The sequence below is a fragment of the Colias eurytheme genome, chromosome 5, assembly GCF_061535395.1.
Source record: "Colias eurytheme isolate Ceu_HAF_F1 chromosome 5, ilColEury1 Martin Lab GWU primary, whole genome shotgun sequence".
NCBI lineage: Eukaryota > Metazoa > Arthropoda > Insecta > Lepidoptera > Pieridae > Colias > Colias eurytheme.
In genome coordinates, this window is record NC_142984.1 from 7,040,961 (window position 1) to 7,058,287 (window position 17,327).

The window sequence follows — 17,327 nt, forward strand, 5'->3', positions numbered from 1 at the left end:
TCCGAGATTAAACGCCGTAAAAGCCGTCTGCAATGCAGTTATGCTCTGGCTGCCCTCCAGATTTGAGATTGTATTGAAAATTATACAAGCATCTCATGAAAGTCAAGATCGGATCGTGGTTCAGTTTAAAATATGACGACGTAAACGATACATTTAGAACGAAGTCATGTGAATAGGTAGTTAGAAAAATTGAGCTTTCAAACAAAGTATGCAAAAAAGTTCAAACTCAAAGACGAAATTGTAAAAAATACCGTACCGTACCGTACCGTAGCTAAAGAACACTCATGAATACCTATTCATTATGCTACTGAAATGAATAGGCACATTAAATATAACAGAATAAACAACCATAGTGCATACTATTATAGTTCTCATCGATTATTCCATCAATTTCAAAACAGCTTGTTATTTCACGTCAATGAATCTATTGACCTTACAACAAAAGGGTCCATTCATTCCTGTACTGACCAAATAATGTAAAAATCAAATGCACTCATAACATAATAAAACAAATATTTGTAAAATATTCCATATGCAATATAGAAAAACAAATAGAATCGACTGCAATTTCGCTGGTTGAATTAATATTTATTGTTTGTATCCGCATATCAATTTGCAGACATCACTCATGACGATAACGCGCCCACTTTGTCTCAAAGTATTATGGCTGATAGCATCATCCACCTTCATATCATGAAGGTTTATTGCTTCGAATCGTTTTACTTATTGAGTTTTATTGGCAAAACATTTATCCTTCTTGAAGTATAATATAGGATTGCTATTTCTGCTCTTTTTACACTATATCAGGGGATAAGTATCCTATTAAATAAATCTTTTATATCAATGAATGTAATTCAATCTTATAGATAAGACAAGAAGAAACGGGTAATCATCTCATTTGTTTTATTTAAACAATATAAGTAGGAATACCATAAGTCTGCTCGTAGCTTTTCAGTTTTATGCATATTATGTATGTACTTAAATAAACTGCATCTAGCTGGGTACAGATACAGCTTATAAGGCTGGGTAATTAAAAATGTAATACCGCACTGTCATGACTAGCATTTCCTATTTATTTTGCATAACGTTTATTTAGAATGGATGTCACCAGCTCATAACTAATTGATAACGGACAGGCAGTGCGCCAAATGCGAGAGACACAAAATCAATAATCCTATGATTGATGGTGCAGAATTTTAATTAAGCTTCCATCACCCTGTTAGCCGACAAAATGAGCTTATAATGGCGTACATTGAATACACGGATGTTATCAACGCAAACTAGCCTTCACACGTCACGAATATTGCACAAATATCAGCTCATATGCTTTATATTTAATGTCATGTGTATTATGAAGCATTAATTATAATGACTTGTATTCATCCGTTACACTAAACGGCTTTAGTTATCTTATATTCAATGCTGTGGTAACTTAGTTATGTTAGACCGTATATTTTTTCTAAACAGGTTTAATTTTTTTCTCTACATTTCTCTACATGCCATATTAAAATCAAACTTCCATTAATTTTATTAATATAAAGAACGGTAAAAAATCAAACAAACCAAAAATATTATTCCAGAAACTGTCTTTTCTCGTAATTTAAAACAAATATATTCCCATTTTAAAAGCGAAATATTATCAACTTAACATGCAGCCATGTCATGAAATTTCAAGAGCTTTTTAAAAATTGCTCCTCATTTAATAGCGATTGCAATTCCGCTTCAAGTGTGCGATACTTGATATTATTCCATTCGACTTTTACGTCACGTGTTATGTTTTAATTTTTTGTGTCCCAACATAAGTGTTATGCGAGAAAAAATGGTCACCAGATGTAAAATTGAACTAATATATTATGGCTAATATAAATTTGGGTGCGACGAATTGCCACAACACCCCGAGTTCGACCCCTGCCGAGAAAATGAATAACCATGAAATTACTCATAAAACTTACATTAGTAAGGCAGTTTATAAAGCCCGATAGTCCATGTGGTCCACTCGTAAACCCGAACTGACTATAAAAAATAGTTAAGAGCAAGCTGTACTTAAATAAGAGACCGGTAAATTTTGATAGCGTCATACAAATATCGTCTTATTACGGTTTTATATGAAACGTTTACCGCTCAAACAAAACGTTAAACGAGACATAGAGTACAATGTTGTACGTGAAAAAAGTATCAATTTAATTTAGTTTGAACAATATTAAAAACTCTCTTCTATCGTCTCTCCTTTTAAAACGTTTTTTGTACACGACGTTTTATTGTTGAATTTTATTATTACATTTTTATTGCTCTATCAAATTGAAATGAAATACATCAGTGCTAATTAATTAATAATGTTAATGCATAATTATTATTATAGATAGTTTGTACCGAACCAATCATTCAAGTCCTATTTAAAATTGAAGCCCAATATGATTATAGGCAGATAAGCGCCGTTCCATTTAATGTCAGGCTTTGAATTTAGAAATGAAATTAGTTAAATATCATTTTGAAATAAATAGTAATAACTATTATAATATATTTTACTATTTAACCTGCTTCCTAGTTCCTACGTATTATTATTAAATGACATATTATAATCTTTGAGCTACCAGATACTTTCCGTATTTCATAATAGCATACCATAAAAGTAATTGGACAGCCATTTTTCAAGGCATGCCTCCTTGTCATCCGCTTTCCAGTCCACTGGCTTTACAAAGAGTCTGGCCACCGTGACAAGATGAGGTGTCAACGTATGACAAACGATATGCCATCTCGAGCGGCAAATGAGAAATCTAATTTCCTACTCATACCTTAATATATGGTGCCGCCACCGGCTATTTAAAGATTATGAGCAACAATATAAAGAAATTTCGTGGTATTTGCTAATTGCAAAAACGAAAAAAGCATAAGGAAGGAGGATCAAAGAAAAAATTTCAATGTACTTAGGTATATTTTTAAAAGCTTAAATTTGCATTTGACATATTATTCAATTAAAATTATATACGCACATCATAGTAACACAACGTTCATTAATCAAAACATAACGGATTGTAAACAATGACACACAAAAAGCTCCCGAGGCTCAGATATTATAATCTATTCTGGCATTTCTAAGAACACACGAAACAAGTGCCATTACAATAAATCTCGCCTTTTTATTTCCCAATCAATATACGCTGATTTATAATAGAACCAGCCTTGTTTACATTATGTGAACATTATAACAAGGAAACTGTTGCATTGATGTATTCATAATTTCCGCTGTCGACGGGCACAAACCATAAACCATGGTCAAAACGTATTGTTACCAAACACAATAACTTTAATCGAGATATTAATAGGCGAGAAGAATAGACACTCAGTTTATTAATAGATACATGTCACGATATGGAAAAATGTTCTCTCATTCTTTTCATTCAATATTTAGATAATAAATAACTTGTGTATCCAATAAAATTTGTCTTTTAATGTAAAAGAGCGAACGATCGAAAGTTTGGAACGATTATTTGCCAAATAGTATTAGGTACTTATCTATTTGAACCGACCGTTAGAGGATCACTCAGTTAATCCGTAGACACTAATCACGGTACACATACAATTACTAATTACTATTTACTACCCACTATATAATTTGGAACACGATTCAGCAATTTAGTGTTCTGTTGTGTTTGATCGTACAATACATTATTATCAACTAGAGGTCCGCCCCGGCTTCGCCCGTAGTACTTATTTCGCAATAAAAGGTAGCCTATGTCCTTTCTCGGGTATCAAAATATCTCCATACCAAATTTCATGCAAATTGGTTCAGTAGTTTAGGCGTGATTGAGTAACAGACAGACAGAGTTACTTTCGCATTTATAATATTAGTATGGATTTAGATACTAAATGCTTTATAAGGTTTTTATAAAGCAAATTAGGTATTTTGTAGATTTGATAATTGGAGAAATAAAATATCTGCCTTCTGTAGAGTATCAGAAATATTGATTTCGATTTTTAATCGTATATTGAGCTAAATTAAAAAAAAGCTCGTAGGAGAAGATGGGATGGATGAAAAATATTGTAGGATTAACTTCCTCATTGTCATAAAAAAAATTCAAGAGCTTCTTATTCCTGTTTATTTTTTTTTAACCAACACGTATTTGCATTAATCGATTCTTTTATACATAGAAGAAATTTTATGAAAATGCACAATATTATTATAATAAAGTACCTAAGTACTAACATGTTACGAAAGCTTATCATTATTTTGACTTACAAATTAGTTAAGGTATTTATTTCGAAAATACGGGGTTAACGTTTCCGAGGCAAGATAAAAATATCAGTAGCGAGTGCGTTAATATCCCTTTGTTATTTAATGAAAGCGATCTCAAGACGCCTTCCACCCACGGTTATCAAACGTAGAGACAGAGCCATAAAGTGTGTCAAATTAAAAAACCCTTTGAAGTCACCGTGGACATAATCGGATACGAAAATAAAAAGATCGTTTCGAGTTCGAGACATGTGTCCACATGTTACTAAGCGACATACCGTGTATAATGTGAGAAGATAAAGTATGCACTATTCTTAGGGTTGTTGATAATATAAAATGTACCTATAATGTGTTATTAGTATTATACCTAAATATTATGACTCGGTTAAAGAAGGGGCAAATTTACTGACCGTGATCTTAAGCATTTTTTTATCATCGCTTATAAGCGTCTTTCCTTTCCTTTTCAGGACCACTATTTTCCATCATAGAATGTGTAATACCTACCTTATAGCTTCTACTTGCGATTTTTGATATTGAGTCGAATAATATTATATTATTAAATACGAAATGAGTTATTGTTACAATATATGATTGATATTATATTTTGTATAATTATTATGAAGATAACCCTATTTCTTCCATCAGCGACAGCGACCCCTTAATAATTATTGTCCACACTCAAGGTGGTTTATTTTTACTCTATGCTTTATTATGACTCGTGAGGGTTGTTTTACAGCGTATTTGTGATTGTGTTCAAAAAACTTATTTATTAGTAAGAAAGAAAGATTATTGTATTGTGTCCACATTGCTATTCATAAAGATAGTTTATATAAAACTAGCTGCGCTCCGCGGTTTCACCCACGTGGCTCCGCTGCTGTTAGTTTTAGCGTGATGATAATATATATAGCCTATAGCCTTCTTCGATAAATGGGCTATCTAAAACCGAAAGAATTTTTCAAATCGAACCAGTAGTTCCTGAGATTAGCGCGTTCAAACAAACAAACAAACTCTTCAGCTTTATAATCTCTTATTAGGTATATAATTATTATAAATCTCGTGTCACAATGTTTGTCCTCAATGGACTCCTAAACCACTTAACCGATTATAATAAAATTCGCACACCATGTGCAGTTCGATCCAACTTGAGAGATAGGATAGGTTTTATCCCGGTAATCCCTCGGGAACGAGAACTATGCGGGTTTTTCTTTGAAAACGCGGGCGAAGCCGCGGGCGGAAAGCTAGTATTAGTATAGATATCGAATCGTAGGCAAGTTCTCTCTACTATTTCACATATTATTAGGTAAGTTTAGAAGTAGGTATCCGAAAAAGTTTGTAAACACTTGTGGAGAGAATATTTGTTAATATTTAGTGAGATGAAAATTTAGTGAAAGATTTACGTTATTAAAATGAGTTTAGTAAAATATAGGTATACTCTAAGAGTAAAATATTTATTCAAAATAAAAAAAAATAACTTCAGGATGTTTCTAGTTCTCATGAATACTTACTGGAATGTTTCAGGTACCGATGATATAGATGGCGCTGCGATAAGAAATATTATTTATTTATTGTCATTAAGTAAACTATTATAACTTATCTATATTCAGAATAAATTAATACGCAACTGAATATAGTTTACTTAAATAACAAAGGTAAATAATTTTTATTTTTGTATGAATTCAGCATCTGTGGCTGTTAGAATTATTAAACATACCTAACGACAGACGTCAAAATCATATGGGATTGACATTGAAATCGATGTCAAACTAACGTCAATGTCATTATTCGTTTCAGAAATGCAGTTTTAAATTTTAATAATTTCCGAAATATTTCATTAAAATTCATTCAGTTTATATGTACTTTATACCGTAAACATAAATACGAGTTCATTACAATATGAACTGCTTGTGGCGACGAGCCGTTCCAAGGTTATTTCGTGTAATCACTCTACCCAGTATAAATAAAAATCCTGTGCAAATATCATCCTTCTGCTCTCTACATGTTATTCATAATTTTCAATTAAAACCGACTACATGCACGTATAGCGCACTTCGTCACAAATCAAAAAAGGTAATTAAATAATTATTTAACATTAAAACAAAACATAACCTTAAATTTATATAACTTCTTCCGAAAGTAGCTGTCCAAACGTTTCTCTATATTTTATTATGTTAATTATTTTAAAATATCTACTTAAGTGTTAAATTTCGTTCCATACATATTATTTGGACTTAAACTAAATAAAGTATGGGTTAAGTATTTTTTATAAAATTTATTTTTTAATAACTGAAACATATTCATAATTTCATTATATACTATTCACCTGCAAAAACAAGAATTTATAATTGTGTGATCAAAGATATACATATTGAATACATTTACAGAGACAAGATTATGATTCTGATGATGAACAAGAATTTGACGAAGCTGATCAGTCTTTATCTAAAGACTCAAAAGTGATGAAACTTACCACTACATCACTTAGAACTGATGCAGTTCTGAAATTAGCATTAGGTGTTGCAAGGAAGTAAGTTTATTTAAAGAAAATATGTTTTTAATTTATTTCAGAATGACTCATTTTAATGATGATTGCTTTGATTCTTTTTTTCTGTTATATAACAACATGATTTATTTTTTCTACAGCAAAATTGAAGAGCTATTTTATGAAAGCAAAATTAGAGTTAATGGGAAGAAGATATTAAAGAAAAGTACACCAGTAAGTATATCTTGATAGGTTTTTTATTTAAGTAACATGTTTAACAATTTATTTAAATATGTATATCTTTATTTTAGGTAAGAGAAGACTATGAAATAGATGTTATTAAAGGTGTGAGTCCAAAAAACCCTGACCATATATTGGTTTCTAGGGTAGAAGTACTGAGTATGGCTGCTAAGGAAGATTCCATAGTTATTACTGTCAGAAGGTTTAAAACTTTACTAATAGAAAATTATGAAAAAGATCCTTACAAACCTTCAACAGCTGATAGTGATAATTAATAATAATATATTATTCATATTTTATCAACTAAATAAATTTGTTCACACGGGCTTTTTTACAAAATACTCTATGTAAATAATAGAAAGGTGAGTACCTTAAGGCATTAAGTTTTTGAGAAGTGAGGATTTTTTTCAAAAATAAAAAACTTGATAAACAATGAGAATTTTATTCAATAAATTTATTTTGTACAAATGTTGATTTATTATTAAAAAAATAATAGACATATTCTGTTATTTTATTTACATGAAATATATATGACATAATATTATTAATTATTATATGAATGTATTCACAGCACATACAATTAACATCACATTGATCATTGAATTTTAATCTTAAAAAAATCTACAATGATGCAAAAAAGAGCAGTCTCTCTGACACATTGGTAAAAAATATCATACCTACAATAGACGCAAAATATATTATTAACATGATAGTTCTATCTTCACATTCTTATTAATCACATCTTATTTTTCTTGATAACAATAGTTAAAAATATATATTTATATGTCTAAATCAATATCACAGTCACTTTCAAACATTGATATTTGTGAACTGGACACTGGTTTTTTATTGCATGATTCACTTGAAATTTTCTTCTTAACATTATCTGATAATTCTTGCTTCATATTATCTCCGTAAAATTTATTAATATCACATTTGCCAGCAAATGTAAATTGTTTAAGTTTATTTATACTGCTTGACTTATTAGGTGTTATTTCAAATTTATTTGATTTATCCACAATGTTATTTCTTATATTGTCATTATTTAGTTCCTGAGTCTCTTCCAGTTGTTCCTTCTCTTCTTTAATTTTTATTTCTTCTGACTTTTCATTTATTTTGGGTGAAACATGATTAAATTGTTTATTAGTTGTTACATTATCGTCTAAATCGAGAGCTGCCAAATTATCATTACTATCATTAAAATCTATCCCTAGGTCATTAAAAACGTCATTTACACTAGGAATAGCTTTAAGCATATTATTTACATCAACATCTTCACTATCACTTGCTGATTCATCTTTAGGATTTGCACTCTTTCTCTTTTTAGTATTTTTTCTTTTAATTCTCTTTATATTTGTGATTTGAGCACTCGTGTCAACTGAAACTTCTTTTCTTTTTCGTTTTGCAGTCGCCTTTTTTTGTACAACAGGTGGTTTCCTTTCATTTTTATTGAGAGTTGAATGTTTCATTAGCGTTTTCGCTAATTTATTGTTGATTGTGTTTTCTTTATCGTTTACGCATGATTTACCAACTTCATCATTTTTATTATTAAAATATGAACTAGTTATTACCGTGGCAGATAGAGGTACATTAATATCTTCTACATCATCAAACTTTGCAAATAGTACATTACTCCCATTAACTATTTCATTTTCTAACGTTTTGTGATCTACTTCAAGTAGTTTTGCATAGTATAATAATTCTTCTCGCCATATTTCTTCCAAACTTAAACGAGTTAATAGCTTTCTGGCCATACACAGATACTCATAATCTGGATGTTTATGGAATGTTGAATGTAATGCATCTTCAGTGTCTGACAAAGTACAATCTTGCATGGATATATCTACCAGAGATACTGCCATTATTGCATCAACGGGTAAAATTGTATTTCTGTACATTAGACGACAATGAGCTTGTGATAATCTGAAAAAGAACCATTTCAATAATGAGAATTTAAAATACATCTTTTATACCACACATTAAAAAAAAAAATTGTTATATGGTAGTCTCATATCTGTTAACAATAAGTCGAATCTATATGCTTAAAAAATTATTTAATCCATTACCTGACCAGACTATCCAACATCCTAACAGTAGTTCGAGATGGATCTCTATACTCAGATTTCCTTTGCATCATATAATAATGCTGTAATATGGTATTAGCCGCCTTTGTCATCTCCATTTGCCGTGGCCCAATCAATCCTATGTACATCTGTAATAAATGGATCAGATTAATCTTCTTATATATAAAAATGAATCGCAAAATGTGTTGGTAAGCGCATAACTCGAGAACGGCTGAACCGATTTCGATAACACTTTTTTATTATATTCCTTGAAGTACGAGGATGGTTCTTATGTAGAGAAAACGTAAACATGTACCACGGGCGAAGCCGGGGCGGACCGCTAGTTAAAAATAAAAATAGATAAGTACCTACCTATTACTAGTACCTACCTATTACCTATTACCTACCTATAATAATAATCGAAGCTATTTTATTATAAGAAATAATTTACTTCTACTACATATTTACAAACCTAACAAACCAAAACCTTTTATATACAGTCGGTATAAATAGATAGAATTTCAGATTTACTTTACTAATAATACTCCATTTTTTTATTCTTTACCTGCAGTTTCTCTATACTCCATCGCTTTTTAGAATCCGAAGAATTGGCGCCACCGAATAAAATGTAAGATGACACCAACTTATCCCAATTTTTGTTTTTAGAGTCCAATAAAATGAATATTAAATCAAACCTAAAAAAGGAAATTACATAAAATATTAAACTTTTTCTATTGCTTTCTCATCCAAATAAAGAAAAGGGGTCAGTTCACAAAAAATGTTTTTACTAACAGCCAATAACAAAAAAGTATTTAAGTACCTAAAATAATAATTATTCATTGCAACTCTATAGTGGACTATGGCCTTATTTCATCTGTATTAAAATGATAAACATTACCTACTTAGCAGTGGTGTTCCGAGAGAAACATTAACACTCAGAGGTTGATCGGTTTGATAATTTCCTTTTGGGTTACAAGCTGCTATGACGGCGCATCTTGTGTTTAGTTTGCAAACTATACCAGCCTGTGGGATAAGAAAAATCTTTATAATAATACATGAAACAACAATAATTTTACTTTTAAGATAAAATAGTTCTCAGTTTTTAAGCAAATAATAAAAAAAATGTATTCAATCCTAATATTTTAAAGAGATTGTTTTTATGTACATATAAAAATTAAATTCTCGTTGCGATAAACTACTGAACCAATTTATAAATATTTTTTCTGTCAGAAATATATACCTTTAGTGAGAAACATAGGTCAGTTTATTACCCCTTGCAACCCGGACAAAATTGCATAAACAGCAAACTTATAAAATAATATTATCCAAATGAAAAATAAATCAATATGTTATGTCAATAAATGTATCAATATAATAGTTAAGTAACCTAACCTAACAAAATTTAAGAGGACATATTAAATACCTTAGCAATAGAAATTGTCTGTTGTTCCATAGCTTCGTGTATCGCAGTTCTATCGTGGTCTCGCAAGTGAGATATTTCATCGATACAACACACGCCGCCGTCGGACAACACTAGAGCACCCGCTTCAAGCTGCCATTCACCATCTTCCTGAATTTCAAGAGAAAACGTATTATTTTAATTATTCTTTTATTTTATACTAACTTTTTAATGTAAGGAATACTTATTCAAGAAGTTTTGGTTGTTACGTCACTCACCAGTCACCAATGTAACTTATAACGTAAGTAATATTTTATAACAGAAGAATATCACTGCAGTCAGCACGTAGAAGGTACTTGCGATGACGAAACGAATCCTTCCATACAAATCATAATCAGAATATTCAAGGAGACGAAGTTTTTAGTGACGTCAAAGAAGTTGGCGGGATAAATATGAAGTTATTCAAGACTGCAAATTGTTATGAATTATGACGTCACCGAAAATACCTCTCTGCATTTCTGCTGACCTAGTACTTGCGATGACGTAACGAACAGAGACGTCACAGAAGTTGGCGGGAAAAATATGCCGTCATTCAAGATTGCCCATTTTGACGTCACCCAAGATACCTCTCTGCATTTCTGCTAACCTAGTACTTGCGATGACGTAACGAACAGTGACGTCACAGAAGTTGGCGGGAAAAATATGACGTCATTCAAGAGTGCAAATTATGACGTCACCCTAGATACCTCCCTGCATTTCTGCTGACCTAGTACTTGCGATGACGTAACGAACAGTGACGTCACAGAAGTTGGCGGGAAAAATATGCCGTCATTCAAGATTGCCCATTTTGACGTCACCCAAGATACCTCTCTGCATTTCTGCTGACCTAGTACTTGCGATGACGTAACGAACAGTGACGTCACAGAAGTTGGCGGGAAAAATATGCCGTCATTCAAGATTGCCCATTTTGACGTCACCCAAGATACCTCTCTGCATTTCTGCTGACCTAGTACATACTTGCGATGACGTAACGAACAGTGACGTCACAGAAGTTGGCGGGAAAAATATGACGTCATTCAAGATTGCCAATTGTGTCGTCACCCAAGATACCTCTCTGCATTTCTGCTGACCTAGTACTTGCGATGACGTAACGAACAGTGACGTCACAGAAGTTGGCGGGAAAAATATGACGTCTTTCAAGATTGCCAATTGTGACGTCACCCAAGATACCTCTCTGCATTTCTGCTGACCTAGTACTTGCGATGACGTAACGAACAGTGACGTCACAGAAGTTGGCGGGAAAAATATGCCGTCATTCAAGATTGCCCATTTTGACGTCACCCAAGATACCTCTCTGCATTTCTGCTGACCTAGTACTTGCGATGACGTAACGAACAGTGACGTCACAGAAGTTGGCGGGAAAAATATGCCGTCATTCAAGATTGCCCATTTTGACGTCACCCAAGATACCTCTCTGCATTTCTGCTGACCTAGTACATACTTGCGATGACGTGACGAACAGTGACGTCACAGAAGTTGGCGGGAAAAATATGACGTCATTCAAGAGTGCAAATTATGACGTCACCCTAGATACCTCCCTGCATTTCTGCTGACCTAGTACTTGCGATGACGTAACGAACAGTGACGTCACAGAAGTTGGCGGGAAAAATATGACGTCATTCAAGAGTGCAAATTATGACGTCACCCTAGATACCTCCCTGCATTTCTGCTGACCTAGTACTTGCGATGACGTAACGAACATTGACGTCACAGAAGTTGGCGGGAAAAATATGCCGTCATTCAAGATTGCAAATTGTGACGTCACCCAAAATACCTCTCTGCATTTCTGCTGACCTAGTACTTGCCATCACGCAACGAACAGTGACGTCACAGAAGTTGGCGGGATGAATATGACGTTACGTTCGTTACAAGTTCAAACAATAATGTTATTTAAACAATATGTATAGATTATTATGTTAAAGTATATTTAAATCTAAAGCAACACTCACTCTAAGTGCAGCGCAAGTGAGACCGGCACGAGTGCTCCCCGCTCCTGAGGTGAACACTGAACGGGGTGTCAATTCTGTTCCCGCTCGAAGCAGCTGAGATTTTCCCGTACCTATGAAAGATTAATTTAAAATAATATTTAAGTATACCTTATTTACAATACAGGTAGGTAAGTTCTACATGTAAAATGCTACTGATAACACGTAAAAAATTATACCTACTATTGAACAATAATTATTTTAAATGCGTCCCTAACATTGACAGTGTATTAAAAAGTGAAAAATAAAGGCTACTATCTCCCAAAAATAAACATGGCTTTTGCTTTTAGCTCTCTATAATTAAAAATTAAATACAATAAATAAATCAATAATAATAATTACATACCTGGATCACCAACAAGTAACAAATGGCATTGTCCACGAACTCTGGTGATGTGTTTGTCATCATTAAATGTGTTCTTTTTATCATCGTCATTTTCTAAAGTATGGTTTGATCCTGTTATCACTGTTAAGAGTAATGCTAGCTTCACAAGGTGAAGGCCATATACCTGTTAGAAATATAATAAATAAAAGAATTAGTGGAAATTTTTATTTGCCCAGTAATGCTAGGCGTCCACTAGGCGGATCGGGCCGGGCCGCATCGCAACGCAAAAATACGCCGGCCTATGTTTTGTATGAAACATCGTCCATTAGCGACGGATCGGGTCGGGGCGGGCCGCAACGCATTGGCGGATATCGCTTCGCAGGCGGATTTCTGCCGGCGGTGCGCTGCGGCCCGGCCCGCCCCGACCCGTCTAGTGGACGCAGGCAGGACGCAGGCAGGCTGTGAGCGGCGAGCGTCTGTTAGATAAAATCCGCCTAGGCGGTCCGCCGCGCCCCGTACAGGTGGACGCAGGAGCAAACAGTGCGTCCATTAGAGACGGCCCGTTGCGATGCGACCCGCCCCGATCCGTCTCTAATGGACGCCTAGCATAATGTTGCTCAATTACTTCAAATAAACAGAAATACATTTTTTCATTACAATAATAATTAATACCTATAAAAAAAACATAATAAGATTGATTTAATATATTTTAGAAATATTCTGATGCTTACATATAAAAACAAGTTATCTGATATTTAATTTTATAGCATTCAAATGCTTTATAAATGAGAAATTTTTAAACATAAACAATTTATCTGTTTTTACCTGTGGACAAACAGATGCGAGTATTTGATCCCTGCCCTTTAAAGGGCAATGTTTGTATTTATCCCAGAACTCGTCAAAGCAGTCCTTAACATCTGGAGCTGAGGCAATAACTTCTGATCTTTGTGCATTGCTCACTTCAATGTAATTTGCATGTAACACTAATTCAACTTCGGAGCGTTTGGTCTGCGTTGATGGACGCCATCGGCGTCTCACCGTACCACTTAAAATAATTAAATAAGCCTTATTTACATAAATTGTATGTACTATGGAAAATTAGGATAGTAGATTCAGGTAACTAATAACTTTATGAATCAGATATTTTACAGCAAACAATAGCAATAAGTAAATCATCCCTTTATTAAAGAAAATTTTGGTGGCGCTGAAGTGAAATTTGCGAAGGTATTTCTGAACATGAGGTATGATATTTACCACTTTCAATTTCTATTTAAATTTAGGTAGTTTATTATATGGAGACGCCACTGGGCGTTTGCCATGCATGCCAACATTAACACTTTTAACCACCAGCTTAATGCCTAATAAGGCAGATTGCAGGTTTAGAGGAGATTTAAAAAAAAAAGACGGGTTGCACTCCGGGAGTGCCGGCAGAAGTGAAAACTTGATTATTAACGTTGAGCATGTTTGATATTTTGGAATGGTATCCGTCTTACGCTTTTTCGATCAGGTCACGTGTCCTGACGCGAGTTTAAGATTTTATACCCATTACACAAAAAGTGCTCAACGCCGCTAAAGAAGTTTTCACATCAAAAATTAACAATATTATTTGACTACAGATCATCAGCTAATCTTAAACTTCTTACCAAATAATAACGTCGTCACCAGGCTTACATGAATCCACTAAATCATCCTCTAGCACAACCCACATGGAGCCAGGGATTGTACCTATACTGAGCTTGTTCACTTGCTCCTGAAATTAAATGAAATAATGTATAGAATTAGTGAAAGTTAAATTTATATCAGAAACAATAAAAACTATGAATACTACTCTTCAATGAGAGTTATTATTTTATTCATAACTAGCTTCCGCCCACGACTTTGTACGTGCATCCCCGTTTTTCCCCGTTCCCGCAAGAATTTCGGGAAATCCTTTCTTAGCGGATGCCTACGTCCTAACATCTACCTGCATGCCAAATTTCAGCCCGATAAGTCCAGTGGTTTGGGCTGTGCATTGATAGATCACTATATCAGTCACCTTTGAGTTTTATATACAGTAGAACTCCAATTATCCGAACTCCGACTATCCGAATCGCCGATTATCCGAATCACAAAAAATTGTCCAAAAAAGTCTAAGTGCGCTATTATTCTTCCCCTAACAAGAATATGGAGAGGATGATGATGATAAAGATGCGTTGTCACTAGAGGAAATAAGAAAAATGATTGCAGAAATATTTAAAACATGTGAAAATTTCATGTTTCTTTCATTTAATTCAATAAAAAAATTGTGCTGTAATATCAAAACGTAGCTTTTATTTTCTCCAATGGCATTATTTTTTTTAAATCCGATTATCCGAATATTTGATTATCTGAATGGGTCCCGGTCCCCATTAATTCGGATAATTGGAGTTCTACTGTATATAGATAATGGTGATGTAACTATTTATTATTTTCCAATTAAAGACAAAATAATATAGGGAACCATAGATCCAGGGAGAAATTTTTTAATGAATATAAGAAAATTTTAATTACTGATAATAAGCATGCAAATGAGCAATAACCATCTCACCTGTATTTTAATTTCCTGATAATCTTTACAATATTCTCTGGATACCATATTTACTTGTGTGAAAGTTGAACATTTACACCTATTCTCTGTGTTACCACATTTTGTGGGAGCCCTTAGGATATATCTATTTTCAAAATCTGCTTCTACCGAATTCTCATATTTACATTTCATACACACATATTTCCTTTGATACTCTAGCATTTTTGTTTGTGTCACACGTACAACTGTTCCTGAATTAATTTAAAAAATAAATAGCAGTTGTTAATGAACCGGCCTGAATGAAATTATATCAAAACCAATAAAAATTGTATATAGCTTACCATTGACCTTGAGAAAACATCCCAAATCAACATTCTTTGGAAATATTATCCGATGCAGTTCAGGACACACTGGTAATCCAAAAAACCTTGCATGGACATTGCGTTTTAGACTGCAATGCTCCAGCTTGACAATTACATTTTTATATTCTTCTTTTTCAATCAAATTTTGTTGCGCTTTAATGATATCTCTATTACAAGCAGGTAAAGTATCAATAGGACTACATAATACTTTATCACCAATATCGGGAAATGATTCAAAGAGCTTCAAAAAACTGAAAATGAAAATTTATCTATATTTACAATTTTCATTCAAACTTAAGGAAATGCGTCGATTAAACATACAATACTTACTCTATATTAATACTGTAATACGCTAAATTATCATTTTCTGATAAAATATCAACACAATCTTGAATATGCGCGGAAAATAAATATTCTAAAATCATATTTTCGTTTATTTCTTAGTTATTATAAGCTCGCTATAAAATATGTGATTGATTAAAGAAAATATTGTGGAAGCGATTTATGTTTAAAACTTTTACTTTATTGCAAAAAAACATTTCAAATCCTTCACCTTATGTTTCACAGTGTATTTTATTTATTTCAAAACGTTGAAATAAGTTTGAAACAATGTATTGAAAGTTTGAAAACATCAAAATTCAAACATGTTGGAATTTCTTTTTTTATGTCTGTAATTTGACGTTTGGAGAATTCTGATACAAGGCTTTTAGCTTCAATATATATTTGTTGAAATTTTTTAACAAAAACATGTATTTAAGAAACCTTTACAAATAGATCGCTGTAAAAGTCTGTTAAATTATTATATTATGATTACAGATTACTGCCCAAATCCCAATACATAGTTAGTTAAAATTTTTCTTATTAATTTAAAAATCATTTAGTTACATGCATCGCTTACAGGATTGGTTTAATGCTCTAAGGTTACAGGGGTACAGCAATGGTATGTGTATATATATACATTTATTATAACTATGTATTAATTACACTTACTACAGGGATCCCAAACGATTACGCAATCATTTTTTAATTATGTATCGTAGGTTGCTAATTAATCAAATGGGACCTGTGAATGGGACCTTAGCTCACCAATCTTGCCCCCCGCAATTTATTTTATTTGTTGTAAATTTTTATTATGCCATAACGTTAGTTCGTGGTTTGTTCTTAATTTTTTTTTATACATGATAGGCAGGCGTTTGACCACTATCCCGCCTGATGTAAAGCCACATGTAAAGCGGTGATGTGATCTATGAAGGAGCACGTCTGCCTAGAAGAAGCCTATTCACTCTAGACTTGAAGAGCTGTAGATTATAATGGTCTGGGAATATTGACGATGGAAGAGAATTCCACACCTTCTTTGCTATAAATAATTGTTTGTTCGTTAATTGTTTATTAACCTTTTGACCGCCAGAGCAAAAACGCATCGCCGTGCCCTCCACGCCAAGCCACAAATTCAATGAGATAACCTTGAAAATAGTAGGGAGTCCAAAATGTTATCGATAAACATAATAATTCACGTCTGAATATTTGAATAAACAGCTTATAACACAAAAATAATATTTATTTAACCTCATCTCCTACTGTAAAAACTTAAAACCACATTTATAGCAACTATCAACAAAGAAAATCAACCTTTTGAGA

The 17,327-nt window shown here is 32.9% G+C and overlaps 2 protein-coding genes across 2 annotated transcripts; one reads left to right on the forward strand and one right to left on the reverse strand.

Moving 5' to 3' along the window:
- The first annotated feature begins 6,011 nt into the window (after nucleotides 1-6,011).
- Nucleotides 6,012-7,368, forward strand: LOC149908516 (mitochondrial transcription rescue factor 1). Its single transcript, XM_090102297.1, has 4 exons — nucleotides 6,012-6,298; nucleotides 6,613-6,755; nucleotides 6,872-6,944; nucleotides 7,022-7,368. Exons 1-4 carry the CDS (start codon nucleotides 6,125-6,127, stop codon nucleotides 7,223-7,225), a joined length of 594 nt encoding a protein of 197 aa, XP_089958423.1. The 5' UTR covers nucleotides 6,012-6,124; the 3' UTR covers nucleotides 7,226-7,368.
- Nucleotides 7,369-7,494: 126 nt separating this feature from the next.
- LOC149908517 (uncharacterized) lies at nucleotides 7,495-16,311 on the reverse strand. The gene is made up of 12 exons (XM_090102003.1): nucleotides 16,020-16,311; nucleotides 15,669-15,940; nucleotides 15,349-15,578; nucleotides 14,426-14,532; nucleotides 13,608-13,827; nucleotides 12,804-12,966; nucleotides 12,422-12,531; nucleotides 10,437-10,583; nucleotides 9,912-10,036; nucleotides 9,579-9,708; nucleotides 9,017-9,162; nucleotides 7,495-8,873 (listed from the first exon to the last, which is right to left on the reverse strand). Exons 1-12 carry the CDS (start codon nucleotides 16,112-16,114, stop codon nucleotides 7,730-7,732), a joined length of 2,889 nt encoding a protein of 962 aa, XP_089958129.1. The 5' UTR covers nucleotides 16,115-16,311; the 3' UTR covers nucleotides 7,495-7,729.
- Nucleotides 16,312-17,327: the final 1,016 nt, after the last annotated feature.